General features: G+C 50.8%; 1 protein-coding gene across 2 annotated transcripts in view; it reads right to left on the minus strand.

Annotated features, from left to right (window-relative positions):
- The window catches only part of nt5c2b (5'-nucleotidase, cytosolic IIb), a 37,341-nt gene extending 22,807 nt beyond the window's left edge, over window positions 1-14,534 (minus strand). Inside the window, exons 1-3 of one of the 2 annotated variants that reach the window (XM_030350516.1) lie at window positions 14,348-14,534; window positions 10,707-10,825; window positions 5,585-5,658 (exon numbers count right to left, since the gene is read on the minus strand). In XM_030350516.1, the coding sequence (XP_030206376.1) occupies window positions 5,585-5,658; window positions 10,707-10,807 (175 nt within the window). In that variant the 5' untranslated portion in view covers window positions 10,808-10,825; window positions 14,348-14,534. The remainder of the gene's footprint in view (window positions 1-5,584; window positions 5,659-10,706; window positions 10,826-14,347) is intronic. The other variant, XM_030350517.1, reaches the window with a different exon arrangement.
- Window positions 14,535-14,673: the final 139 nt, after the last annotated feature.

Consider the following 14,673-nt stretch of genomic DNA (forward strand, 5'->3'; position numbering starts at 1 on the left):
AGAAGTATACTTCAAGGACCCGGATGCTGTACTCAAAACGGGCTAATCGTGAAGTGTGGATCGAAGGACACTCCCCGTACTCAACGGCGGCCATCTTAGCTACGTAGCAGAAGAGGCGGAGCCAGGCCTGCATTAATAGAGTCATTTTGTAGTTTTTATAGTTTTTATAGCTTTTTATAGCTGCTAGGCGTAACGGTACGGCCACACCAAACGCGTTACTCGCGTTAGGGGCGTCAAAATTCGGCATTTTTGCATAGGGAACCATTGGTATAGGCGCGTAGACGCGTTGCATGCGATGAAGCGTCGCGTTAGGGGCGTTACGCGCGTCAGACGCACGTAATTACGCACGTAAACGCAGTAACGCGCCCAACGCGCCAACGCCCGGAGTTCAGAAATCTGAACTTTCAACGCTCCAACGCGTGACGCTTGGCCGCGATAGCCAATCAGCGTGGAGCTTGACCCGACGTCACTGGCAGAGAGTAGTGAGCTTGGACAGAAGCATACGGCCGACATCTTTCTTTATTCTGGGTGGAAATAGTAACATAGTTACGCTATTAAATGCGTTTATGGAAACATTTTTAGCGAGAAATGTGCATTTTACTTTCATAATGTTCGCTCGGTGAATGTGAAGGATGTTTGGTTTGATAGTTATGACGAAGAGGGAACGCTCCGTTCACTTGCATGGACAGAGTCTCTGGTTGCTAAGCAACCTCAACGTCTTGGCGGACTATTTCTCTGCTGATCAACACTACGAATGCTGGAAACACACCAGACACACCATGTGAAGTTATTCAACCCGATTATTGTTATTTAAATCAGAGATTATTTAATCAAACCCGATCTAAGCTCTATCACCCAAACACGGCGGCGTTTGGGTTTCCTACCTCGGCTCGGACTCCAGCGCAGCCACGGCCAACAACTATCTTTATTCTGGGTGGAAATAGTAACATAGTTACGCCATTAAATGCGTTTATGGAAACATTTTTAGCGAGAAATGTGCATTTTACTTTCATAATGTTCGCTCGGTGAATGTGAAGGATGTTTGGTTTGATAGTTATGACGAAGAGGGAACGCTCCGTTCACTTGCATGGACATGGACTCATCTAGCTGCGTTGGCGCGTTGACGCGTTGGAAGCGTTGAACCACAACCACCACACAATGATCAAGCGTCAGGTTAGGCGCGTTACTCGCGTTATCCAACGCGAGTAACGCGTTTGGTGTGGCCGCACCGTAAAGAGTTCACCGTTCAAAGCGGGATGTTTATTGCGGGGGAGGAGCCACGGCTGCAGTCGTGATCGTAATTTCCGGTTAGTGCACCACGGAGTACTCGATTTGGAACAGCACCCACACCTGAAAAATTAACGTAGTAGACAGTGCGGATAGTATACTTCCTTTAAGTATACTCATGGAAGTACGGGTATTGGAACACGGCCCTAGACACTCTGCCTGAGGGTGGCATTGTTCATTGTTCCGACGTCTCAATGGTCCGAATATTTCCCATTAGATCGACATGCCACTATTCCGACGGTTCAATGTTCCGAAAACGGAACCCATTGGTCCGAAGGTCCATTTGTCCAACTTTTCAAAAAGGAGACGCATTAGGCCGACAGTTCAATATGCCGAATAGGCCAAGGCGCAATTCCACATGTGTGATTATGAAACCAAAAATAAAAGACAATGTAGGCAGTGCATCGTCTTTTAAGTTCGGTTGCTGTGGGCTTGAAGAGGTGCTGTGGGTCACAAGAGGTGAATTTATGAAGCGCACGTTATACAAGGACTGATACTTTTCCCGTAAAGAAGTCAAACGGGGAGTGAAAAACAAATACAATTTTTATCTTTAATAGCTTTAGGGCCTATATGTGTTGTTTACTGTGTTTGCAGTGGGCTTTTAGCATAAATAATTTTGCTGGTATTGATTTAGTCAAACTTATACCTCATACCGTGTACTTAGTCAAGTTTGTGTGTTTGTGTGTTTGTGTGTGTGTGTGTGTGTGTGTGTGTGTGTGTGTGTGTGTGTGTGTGTGTGTGTGTGTGGTGTGTGTGTGTGTGTGCGTGCCCGTGTTGAGAATTAGACCTACGCTCTCTGTCCATGGGGCTGAAACACCGTGTCGAAATGAAGTGAGGCGTTGTCACTTTGCTCTCCAATAATTACATTTACATTTACATTTACATTTACATTTAGGGCATTTAGCAGACGCTTTTATCCAAAGCGACTTACAATAAGTACATTTGTCATAAGAAGTGCATCAATATATCGCTGTCGGTACAGAAAGGATGTTCATAGAACCAAGTGCAAGTACCACAATCGCTAGGCTAATCAATTCCCCGTATTACAGACATGATAGCAGCTGCTGCAGTTGCTACAAAGTTAAGTGCTACGATACAATACAATACAATACAATTAAGTGCTACAATACAATACAATACAATACAATACACTACAATACAGTATACAATGGTGGTCAGAAGAGGAAAGGTGGCTATGCAGAGTCGAGGTGAACTCTGAACAGGTGAGTCTTGAGTCCTTTTCGGAAGATAGTGAGCGACTCTGCGGTCCTGAGAGCGGCGGGGAGCTCGTTCCACCACTGAGGCCCCAAAACCGAGAAAAGTTGTGACTTTGCTGTATAATCATCGTGAACGTGATATGCCTAGGTTGTATTTTGGAGAGAGAGTGGGAGAGAGTAAGAGAGAGCGAGAGACAACGCGAGCGAGGTATAAAACTCTTTATATGTAGGCCTATTCGGCATATTGAACCGTCGGCCTAATGCGCCTCCTTTTTGAAAAGTCGGACTAACGGACCTTCGGACCAATGGGTTCCGTTTTCGGAACATTGAACCGTCGGCATAGTGGCATGTCAATCAAATGGGAAATATTTCGGACCATTGAGACGTCGGAACAATGAGGTGTTGGAATTACGGGCAGGCCCCGCTGGCTCTGGATCACATTCAACCAAACTCACTTTACCTGGTCATGTCTCAAGTCTGTGCCGATCAATAGCCCTATCAGTAAAGTTATTGATAAGATCCTAATCTATAAGGGCTGGCCTCTCTCTTTGTTCCCAAGAATCTTTACTATTGACCCCCTCTAAACTCTCTAACTCCCCCTCACAGCACCGTGCCGCTACGCTAGGTCTGTAAGCTACATGAGCTACGCTAGGTCTCTGTGAGCTACATGAGCTACACTAGGTCTCTGTGAGCTACATGAGCTACGCTAGGTCTCTGTGGGCTACATGAGCTACGTTAGGTCTCAGTGAGCTACATGAGCTACGCTAGGTGTGTGAGCTACATGAGCTACGCTTGGTCTCTATGAGCTACATGAGCTACGCTAGGTCTCTGTGAGCTACATGAGCTACGCTAGGTCTCTATGAGCTAGATGAGCTACGCTAGGTCTCTATGAGCTACATGAGCTACGCTAGGTTGCTACGAGCTAAATTAAATCTTTGAGTTACTTATAGTTGCATACGCACACACTGCAGTCCAACAATCCTGTGTTTTTAAATAGAAATTTAAAGTGTTTCTAGACTGAGTTACCGAGAACAGACCACAGAACCACAGCGGGGGGGGGGGGGGGGGGGGGGGGGGCGGAGAGAGCTCTAGAAGGAGGGCAGAGAGAGCTCTAGAAGGTTTCCCATTGCCGGGACCGAAGTGGATGCCAGATGCAGGTCCGTGTAAATGTTAGCACGAAATAATGAGCCCATAAAGAGGGACAGCAGCCGACCCTAATCCTCCCTGCTCCTCCCCTCCTATTGTCCTGATCCTCTCCTCCTCTCCTCCTCTCCTCCTCTCCTCCTCTCCTCCTCTTCACTCCTCCTCTTCTCTCCTCCTCTTTTCCTCTCCTCCTACTCCTCTCCTCCTCTTCTACTCTTCTCCTCTCCTTCTACTCCTCTCCTCCTACTCCTCTCCTACTCTGTTATTTCAGAGGCTCGTTGGTCAACATGTGATCGGCGTCCGGCTCGGCCCAGGAGGTTCTGTTCCTGGAGGTTCTGCTCTGGAGGTTCTGTTCCTGGAGGTTCTGCTCTGGAGGTTCTGTTCCTGGAGGTTCTGCTCCTGGAGGTTCTGTTCCTGGAGGTTCTGCTCCTGGAGGTTCTGTTCCTGGAGGTTCTGCTCTGGGAGGTTCTGCTCCTGAGGGTTCTGCTCCTGGAGGTTCTGTTCCTGGAGGTTCTGCTCCTGGAGGTTCTGCTCTGGGAGGTTCTGCTCCTGAGGGTTCTGCTCCTGAGGGTTCTGCTCCTGAGGGTTCTGCTCCTGGAGGTTCTGTTCCTGGAGGTTCTGCTCTGGGAGGTTCTGTTCCTGGAGGTTCTGCTCTGGGAGGTTCTGCTCCCGGCTCAACGCTCGCTTGGTTTAGGAGAGAGAACTGATCGAGACGTTGTCTGGCGGTTGAGGTCGTCGGCCGTGAGTGAGATGTCAACACGCTGTAGACTATTGTAGGGCTGGGTCGGAACGAAGGCAGCAGCCTGAACACTGACCAACCAGTCAAAGGGTTGGTTACAGAGAGCTGTAGATTATTTTAGGGCTGGGTCGGAACGAAGGCAGCAGCCTGAACACTGACCAACTAGTCAAAGGGTTGGTTACAGAGAGCTGTAGATTATTTTAGGGCTGGGTAGGAACGAAGGCAGCAGCCTGAACACTGACCAACCAGTCAAAGGGTTGGTTACAGAGAGCTGTAGATTATGGTAGGGCTGGGTAGGAACGAAGGCAGCAGCCTGAACACTGACCAACCAGTCAAAGGGTTGGTTACAGCGAGCTGTAGATTATTGTAGGGCTGGGTAGGAACGAAGGCAGCAGCCTGAACACTGACCAACCAGTCAAAGGGTTGGTAACAGCGAGCTGTAGATTATGGTAGGGCTGGGTAGGAACGAAGGCAGCAGCCTGAACACTGACCAACCAGTCAAAGGGTTGGTTACAGCGAGCTGCACAGCGAACAGAGTGCTGGGAGGAGCTCAACACAATGAGGGCTAGCGCATCCTGCCATGAACACATGGAGATGTTCCTCTCCTGATGGAGGGAGTCCATTGTGTCTGAAGTATTTTAAGATTGACATCTCCAAACCCCATCGTTGCAGGTTGCATTTCTCTTGCACTTAAAAGTAGTACTTAGCATCTGTACTGTGTAGCATCTTATCCTGGCTGTCTGTGTTGTGTACGGGGAATGGGTTAACCTAGTGATGGTTAGTGCTTGGCACTTGGTTCAATGAACATCCTTACTGTACTGACAGCGATATATTGTTGTTTTCCCTTTCTTCTTCTGACAAATGGACTGATTGTGAATCGCTTTGGAAGGAATTGCTGCTGTATGCCATCAATGTAAAGGTAAATGTAGATCTAGAGGACCCTAAGGCACACAGCGATGCTGAAAAGATATCTTCCCTGCGGCAAAGAACCTGAACCCATTCAGCCGCTGTGGGGGCTGCTGTGACCTCACTAAGGGCCGACTCGTCGCCTAGCAACCATGGAGAGAAGTCACAGTGTGTGTGTGTGTGTGTGTGTGTGTGTGTGTGTGTGTGTGTGTGTGTGTGTGTGTGTGTGTGTGTGTGTGTGTGTGTGTGTGTGTGTGTGTGTGTGTGTGTGTGTGTGTGTGTGTGTGCTTACCTGCTAGAGTGTAATCCATATCAAAGCCAAAACACTTGATCTTCTCCATGGCGAGACTCCGGTTCACGAACACCCTGCAGGAGCACAGTTAGGGTTTAGGGTCAGGGTCAGGGTCAAGGGTCAGGGTCAGGGTTTAGGGACAGGGTTAAGGGTCAGGGTTAAGGGTCAGGGTCTGGGATCAGGGTCAAAGTTCTACCTTAGCTTAGTTTAAACAAACGTTATGTTATGTTCCTTTTGCTGAGTCAGCTTAATTGAGATTCAGAATTGAAACGGCAGCAAATGAAAACGGTTAATAAGTAAGTACCCTTTTCTGATTTGTTACATGAAAATGGCAGCAGATAGCCATCCTGTTTATACCCGAGCCGGTCCACTTTGGGGGATTTGATCCAGACCATACCTGGCTGACAGTAATTAAAACAGCCAAGAGGCGGCCTCAAGAGTCCAGGCCCAGCCTCCCGTATAGGCATCGACCTCATCTCCCTACGAACATTCACATTTACACTCAGGGCGTTTATCAGACACTTTTATCAAAAGAGACTCACAATAAGTCCATTTGTCAAAAAAAGAGAGATAACAATATATCTCTGTCGGTACAGTAAGGATGTTCATAGAACCAAGTGCCAAGCACTAACCATCACTAGGTTAACCCATTCCCCGTACACAACAGAGACACACACACACGCACACACAACCGTCAACTGTCCTGTAAAAGCTCTTAAAGTCCTCTAAAAGAGAGCAGACATACCTGGCAGCGAGGCCGTGGTGAATGAGTTCCCATTTGGACTTCAGCCCAGTAGAAAGAGCGCGCATCGTAGGGTTGATTAAATCTTAACACACTTTGTGATGATCTTAGCTCAGCTCCAGCGACACACACCTCATCCATGAAGCTAACACAACACCGCGCATCCATTACGCTAACACAACACACACACACACCGCAGCCTACTTACTATTCAAAACATTTCTCACTTGTTGCAAAAAACGGTCATTCCGCGTCATTCTGTCTTGTCTTTTGTCAGTGGGGGGGGGGGCTGGGGGGGTTTTGTGCGATGGTGTTTGCCAGCTCTTCTCAAAGACTTCCAGAACAATCAGAAGCCACATAGAATCAAAACAAGCTACAGCAGAGCTCAGAGTGGACACGACTTGGCTCACACACTCTAGAGGAGGTTCACACACAGGTACTCTAGAGGAGGCTCACACACAGGTACTCTAGAGGAGGCTCACACACAGGTACTCTAGAGGAGGCTCACACACACACACAGGTACTCTAGAGGAGGCTCACACACACACAGGTACTCTAGAGGAGGCTCACACACACACAGGTACTCTAGAGGAGGCTCACACACACACAGGTACTCTAGAGGAGGCTCACACACAGGTACTCTAGAGGAGGCTCACACACACACAGGTACTCTAGAGGAGGCTCACACACACACAGGTACTCTAGAGGAGGCTCACACACACACACAGGTACTTTAGAGGAGGCTCACACACACACACACACAAGTACTCTAGAGGAGGCTCACACACACACACACAGGTACTCTAGAGGAGGCTCACACACACACACAGGTACTTTAGAGGAGGCTCACACACACACACACACACACAGGTACTCTAGAGGAGGCTCACACACACACAGGTACTTTAGAGGAGGCTCACACACACACAGGTACTTTAGAGGAGGCTCACACACACACACACACACACAGGTACTCTAGAGGAGGCTCACACACACACAGGTACTTTAGAGGAGGCTCACACACACACACACACACACAGGTACTCTAGAGGAGGCTCACACACACACAGGTACTTTAGAGGAGGCTCACACACAGGCTGACCGGCTTATTCTCAAGCTCCTAAAGGACCCAGACTACAGACTCTAGGGTGTAAAGACTGTGTTCCTTGAACACCACCACCACCTCCTCCACCACCACCACCACCACCACTCACTTAACCACCACGACCTCCCCCACCTCCTGCACCACCACCATCATTAACTCCACCAGCACCACCATCACCACACCACCACCACTGTCCGTGGAACAAGGGGTTCACTGGGTTCACTGGTTTCACTGGTTTCAAGGGGCCGGGGTAAAGCTGCTGAATGAGGCCAGCCTGTGTTGACCAAGCGGGCGGGCCGGGCGGGGGGCGGGGGGCGGGGGGGCGGGGGGGCGGGGGGCGGGGGGGTGTGGGATAAGATAGCGGGGTTGACTTTGCTCCCAGCTGACGCCAGCCCAGCCTCAAATAGCTCCATGGAGACGGGCCGGCCCCCGGCAACAGCTGTGCAGCGCTCTGCCCAGTGGCTCACTGTTACCACGGAAACACTCTGACCTCTGGGACGGACAGTGACCTCTAAGGGTGCACTCACACTAGGCCATCTGGCCGTGGCCGTTGGCCGTCGCCACTGTGGCCTTGCCACGGAAGGCTCTTGTACATACGTCATCACGTCGTAACACGTCATCACCAAGCTCCCGCTGCATGGACCATAATAAAGTCTGCCGCCAGTCAGAGTTTTAACAACAACGGACGACAACACAGAGAACACAGTTCGCACTTTAGATTCTCCCAAATACATCGGAATTATTGGGGGTCTTCTCCAACTCTACCTGAATAGCATCGTCTGCCCAAATGGCTAACAGACACTCGACTTCTCTATGGGACCAACGTAAACCAACAGTTGAACCGCTTGACGCCATGTTTACCGTTTAATGGGAAAGAAGGCTCGTCGCCTTTATTATGTCCGTGGTCGTCGCATGGACTATGCGTCATCCAGCTCAGGTTGCGTAGCCATGCGTGTGCGCGTGTCGGCTCATTACCATCTGTACCGTGGCGGCCCGTACCGTAGCAGCACACCTCTCCCAAGTGGCCAAGTTGGCCCGGCCTGGCCAGACTGGCCACACTCACACTGGCAGATTTGAGCACGGTGAGGTGTGTAAACAGCCACGGCCACGGCCAGATGGCCTAGTGTGAGTGCACCCTAACACTCTGACCTCTGGGACGGACAGTGACCTCTAACACTCTGACCTCTGGGACGGACAGTGACCTCTAACACTCTGACCTCTGGGACGGACAGTGACCTCTAACACTCTGACCTCTGGGACGGACAGTGACCTCTAACACTCTGACCTCTGGGACAGACAGTGACCTCTAACACTCTGACCTCTGGGACGGACAGTGACCTCTAACACTCTGACCTCTGGGACGGACAGTGACCTCTAACGCCCTCAGTGTCGTCGGGGGGGTTAGGGTTCTCTCTGACAGAGATTATCAATTCATGGTCACACACACACACACACACACACACACACACACTGACACCTGTGAGCCCACACACAAACACAAGCATCCACACACGCAAACACACACAAGGGAGTAGACACACACAGACACACACACACAGATGTGCACACACACGTGCGCGCGCACACACATACACGTGCGGGCGCCTGCAAGCCCACACACACACACACAGACACATGTGCACACACACAGACAAATATTTACGGAGACAATCACGTGCAAATACACACAGAGAGGCTCCAGACCCCGCGGCCCCGCGGCCCCACGGCCCCGCGGCCCCACGGCCCCACAGAGAGGCCCCAGACCCTGCGGCCCCACGGCCCCACGGCCCCGCGGCCCCACAGAGAGGCTCCAGACCCCGCGGCCCCACGGCCCCGCGGCCCCGCGGCCCCACAGAGAGGCTCCAGACCCCGCGGCCCCGCAGAGAGGCTCCAGACCCCGCGGCCCCACGGCCCCGCGGCCCCGCGGCCCCACAGAGAGGCTCCAGACCCCGCGGCCCCACGGCCCCGCGGCCCCGCGGCCCCACAGAGAGGCTCCAGACCCCGCGGCCCCACGGCCCCGCGGCCCCACAGAGAGGCTCCAGACCCCGCGGCCCCACGGCCCCGCGGCCCCGCGGCCCCACAGAGAGGCTCCAGACCCCGCGGCCCCACGGCCCCACGGCCCCGCGGCCCCGCGGCCCCACAGAGAGGCTCCAGATCCCGCGGCCCCGCGGCCCCACAGAGAGGCTCCAGACCCCGCGGCCCCACGGCCCCGCGGCCCCGCGGCCCCACAGAGAGGCTCCAGACCCCGCTGCCCCACGGCCCCACGGCGGCTATCAGTCATCTGGACGCATGTCAGTCTCATTCATAACTTGACCATAACTTGTTAGCTCCTAGCCCTTAGCTCCTAGCCCCTAGCCCATTCCCCCTAGCTCCTAGCCCCTAGCTCCTAGACCCTAGTCCCTAGATTCTACCCCCTACCCCCTAGCCCCTATCCCCTAGCTCCTAGCTACTAGCCTAACAGGCTGTCTCAGAGAAGAGAATAAAGTGAGGCAACTGAGGCCCCGCCCTCCAGCGTGCTGTTAGCTTACTGTAACTGATAACGGGAGGTAGAGCCAGGCAGAGTTCACTGTTACCCAACCCCCCCCCCCCCCCCCCCCCCCGCCCTGACTCAACCTCCGGTCAGAGTGATGCCATCGGGCCTCTCATCATAACAGCCTTATCTTATCTTATATTATCTGAGTGGGAGGACAAAAGCTTGACAGGACGTATGGAGAGAGCCGACCACTGAATCATTGATCTGTGAGTGATCACGGCCACGACCCAACTCCACTCCTCTCGGAGGGCAAGGAAACACAATAAAAAGGATTTTTATCGTTTGGTGACGAGGCAGCAATCAAGACTAGGGGAACGGCCTTTCACTAATCAATCAGTGCCTTTACAGAAGAAAAGCAAGTAAATGGACGCATTATTACCGTGCCTCTCTACCCAGTGGCCGCTCAAAGCGCTTTACAAAACTGCCTCACATTCACCCATTCATGCACCTATTCATGCACACATTCCCCCCCCCGACGGCGGAGTCAGCCCCGCAGGGCGACAGCCAGCTGGTCAGCAGCAGTCAGGGGGAGGCGTCTCACTCAGGAACACCTCCACACTCCGCTAGGAGGAGCCTGGGATCGAACCAGCAACCTTCAGGTCACCAGCCAACCTCTATCTCCTGAGCCTCATGCCGCCCACACGTCTCCTGACATCTCCTGCTCCATGGAGAGGACCAGCTCAGGGGGGTCACTCTGGGCTCCAGTGCGGACCCCCTCGGTGGACTCTACGGTGGGCTCTACCTGTGGTAGGGCTCCCTCCGGTACTTCTTCATGGCCAGGCCGTCCATGTTCGCTGGCAAGTCTGCATTCTTCTGCAGCCTGTCGCTCCAGGAGGTGGTCATGGTGGAAACGCGTGGAGCCTGGAGGAGAAGGAGGAGCAGAGTGAGGAGATATCAGCGCTCAGAGGGCGAGGAGAACCAACGCGTAGACCAGTCAAACGTCCCCAATGTCAGGGGTCCCGTCTCGTATGGGGAGAGAATCCGATTGGTCTGAATGGAGTCAGGGCCCAGGGGCCACTGGGTCTGTGGGTCAGACCAAACCACTGCCAAAATACTTTTGATGACACATGACACATTTAGGAATCATTTATGACATGTTGGGATTCAATCGTAGTCAAACATTAAATGATTCCTCCAGAATAAGACTTATTATAAACTATAGTGCGTTTAAGCTGGCTGGCCATACACCAAATGATGCTGCGTGCGTAGTTGACCCTTTTGTGAGCAGCTTATATTATTGAATGGGGCAATTCATTCATACATTTAGTATAATCATATTCATGTTCTCCTCAACTAACCGTTTAGTCAGCTGGCCTTCATGGGGCCTTCCCTGTCTTTAACTGAATCATCTATAACTAAACGACTGCAGCGGACTGCTCAGCTCCGGGGCGTCATGTCCCCGGGAGGGACGGGCACTCAGGGTCCCTTGGAGTCAGGTTGGAAGGTGAGTCACCTGACTCTCCGCCTGAGCAAGGCACGCCTGCTTCAGATCAGCCCTCAGCCAACAACGCTGGAGCGACTTAACAGAACCGTTTCGTACTATTTCATAACTTTATTAATAGATATGAATCATGTGCTACGAGGGAGCAGCCATGTACCAATGAAAGACTTTTGGCCTATTGTTGCCCTCATCTTTACCTTTAAAAGGGCTACCACTTAATCTATGAAACCTCCAATGAATGTTGAACCTCGTCGATACCTAAAGCACAAACGCAGCAATGTCTGAAATCAGCTTTCCATGTGCTTTACAGGGAGCTTTAAATATTAACCCATCACGAGGTAACCTCTTCAACAGGAAGCTTTAGATATATCAACCCATCACGAGGTAACCTCTTCAACAGGGAGCTTTAGGTATATCAACCCATCACTAGGTAACCTCTTCAACAGGGAGCTTTAAATATTAACCCATCACTAGGTAACCTCTTCAACAGGGAGCTTTAGATATATTAACCCATCACTAGGTAACCTCTTCAACAGGGAGCTTTAGATATTAACCCATCACGAGGTAACCTCTTCAACAGGGAGCTTTAGATATATCAACCCATCACTAGGTAACCTCTTCAACAGGGAGCTTTAGATATATCAACCGATCACTAGGTAACCTCTTCAACAGGGAGCTTTAAATATTAACCCATCACTAGGTAACCTCTTCAACAGGGAGCTTTAGATATTAACCCATCACTAGGTAACCTCTTCAACAGGGAGCTTTAGATATTAACCCATCACTAGGTAACCTCTTCAACAGGGAGCTTTAGATATTAACCCATCACTAGGTAACCTCTTCAACAGGGAGCTTTAGGTATATTAACCCATCACTAGGTAACCTCTTCAACAGGGAGCTTTAGATATTAACCCATCACTAGGTAGCCTCTTCAACAGGGAGCTTTAGGTATATTAACCCATCACGAGGTATCCTCTTCAACAGGGAGCTTTAGATATATCAACCCATCACTAGGTAACCTCTTCAACAGGGAGCTTTAGATATTAACCCATCACTAGGTAACCTCTTCAACAGGGAGCTTTAGATATATCAACCCATCACTAGGTAACCTCTTCAACAGGGAGCTTTAGATATATCAACCCATCACTAGGTAACCTCTTCAACAGGGAGCTTTAGGTATATTGACCCATCACTAGGTAACCTCTTCAACAGGGAGCTTTAGGTATATTGACCCATCACTAGGTAACCTCTTCAACAGGGAGCTTTAGGTATATTGACCCATCACTAGGTAACCTCTTCAACAGGGAGCTTTAGGCATATCGACCCACCACTAGGTAACCTCTTCAACAGGGAGCTTTAGATATATTAACCCATCACTAGGTAAACTCTTCAACAGGGAGCTTTAGGTATATTGACCCATCACTAGGTAACCTCTTCAACAGGGAGCTTTAGGTATATTGACCCATCACTAGGTAGCCGTCTTCCCTCTCCTACAGCGCTACAGACATGTTGCTTTGTAAACACGATCCATGTCCCAGATGAGGGGGGTGACGTAAGCGGTCAGACACAGGCTAATCAGGCAGCTGCTCTAACAATGTGTTTACTGTGAGGTGTGTGTGTGTGTGTGTGTGTGTGTGTGTGTGTGTGTGTGTGTGTGTGTGTGTGTGTGTGTGTGTGTGTGTGTGTGTGTGTGTGTGTGTGTGTGTGTGTGTGTGTGTGTGTGTGTGTGTGAATAAAGAGATCAACTGAGCTGAGTAGATCACATCCAGAACAAGAAAACGCCAAAAACTAAATACATTTACATATTGATGTTCAAATTCAGGCCGCTTAGCAGATGCTTTTATGCAGAGCGACTCACAATAAGTACATTTGTCAGAAGAAAGAGAAACCACAATATATCTCCCTCATCCTATAGCGGAATAAGGGAACAATGCAATACCATCTGGGTCAAAGGGTCAGGTTATGTTGATATTTAGAGTAATATATCGTTTGTCGTTGTTTTTTCTCGCCATTAAATAATCGAGGAAAGATATGAGACGTTTTGTAAATCATATGAATTTGTTATTACACATCTAGGAGGAGATCTACAACCGTCTGTAAAAAAAAACTTAAGGTTTAAGTTAGACGGGACTCCGTCTGCAGAACAACTAGTGAACCTCTAACACACACTGGTGCAAAGAGCACAGCCTCTTTTATGAGATGCTTAGAGGCTTCACAGACTCAGAGGAGGAAAGGCCCTAACCCTAACCCTCTACAGCCTCAGCCTCAGTGTAAGAGAGGCTTCACAGCCTCAGTCTAAGTTAGGCTGTATATCCTGAGTGTAGGCGAGTCCTCCCGGATAACAGTTGGTAGCGTTATAATACAGGTGTTAGAACACCTGTTTTAACACCTGTGTTATAATAACACAGGTGAGTTCGTCTTGGCGGTGTTGGACACAACGCTAAGACTAGTCTGTCCAGATCTGACGGGTGGAGAACTCCTGGAGAGGAAACCTAGGAACAGAGCGGACAAGACATAACTCGCAGCTAAGCAGCGTCATTCCTCAGTTTGCGGAGGAGAGCCCTAAAGCGCAAACCTCCTAACTTCTATCTCCAGACATCATGCTTGTGTCCAGGCCTCCAGACGCCGGCTAGCCACCAAAACACACCGTCTCTCACATCGCTTCTCTTTCGTAAACCTCGCTTCATCAAGTACAAGAACCGAAGCATCCCTGGTGTCCGACAAAAGCCCGAGCAGTGTTGGAGATCGGTCACCAGAGATCGTCCCCTCGATAGGCATCTTGGAGAGAGCCCAGTAAACCACGTCCTCCCCTGTCTATCCCCCCTGACGTGGACCGGAGGATAAGCCCAGATATGAACACAGATCAACTCAGACTCATTTTCCGTTCTCCGTTCTCCGGCTCTCTGCAGAACAACAGGAGAGCTCCGGGCTGCAGGACTCACCTCTGGACTCTTCTGTGTCCGCAGCGGGACGTCTGCGCTGCAGCCACACAAAGTAGGGCCGGCGGAGAAGGAGAGGGAAGGCTTCTGCAGAATAAACTACTACTTATAGAGTCGAGGGCTATTGAGATTATGGAGTCTGAGTAAGGTTCGCACAGTGATGCTTTTTCTTCTCTCTTGCTTTTCCGATGTTTCGTTGTCAGCCAATGGGCTGGCGCCGTGCTGCATCGGGGGGCGGGGCTTAGCTCGCCTTGATAAGCGCTGTCGAACTGATGTCCCGCCCCCCTTGGTCTGATCACGCTTCTGACGTCACGCTTCTGAATGACTGG

The sequence above is a fragment of the Gadus morhua genome, chromosome 3, assembly GCF_902167405.1.
Source record: "Gadus morhua chromosome 3, gadMor3.0, whole genome shotgun sequence".
NCBI classification, from domain to species: Eukaryota; Metazoa; Chordata; class Actinopteri; order Gadiformes; family Gadidae; genus Gadus; species Gadus morhua.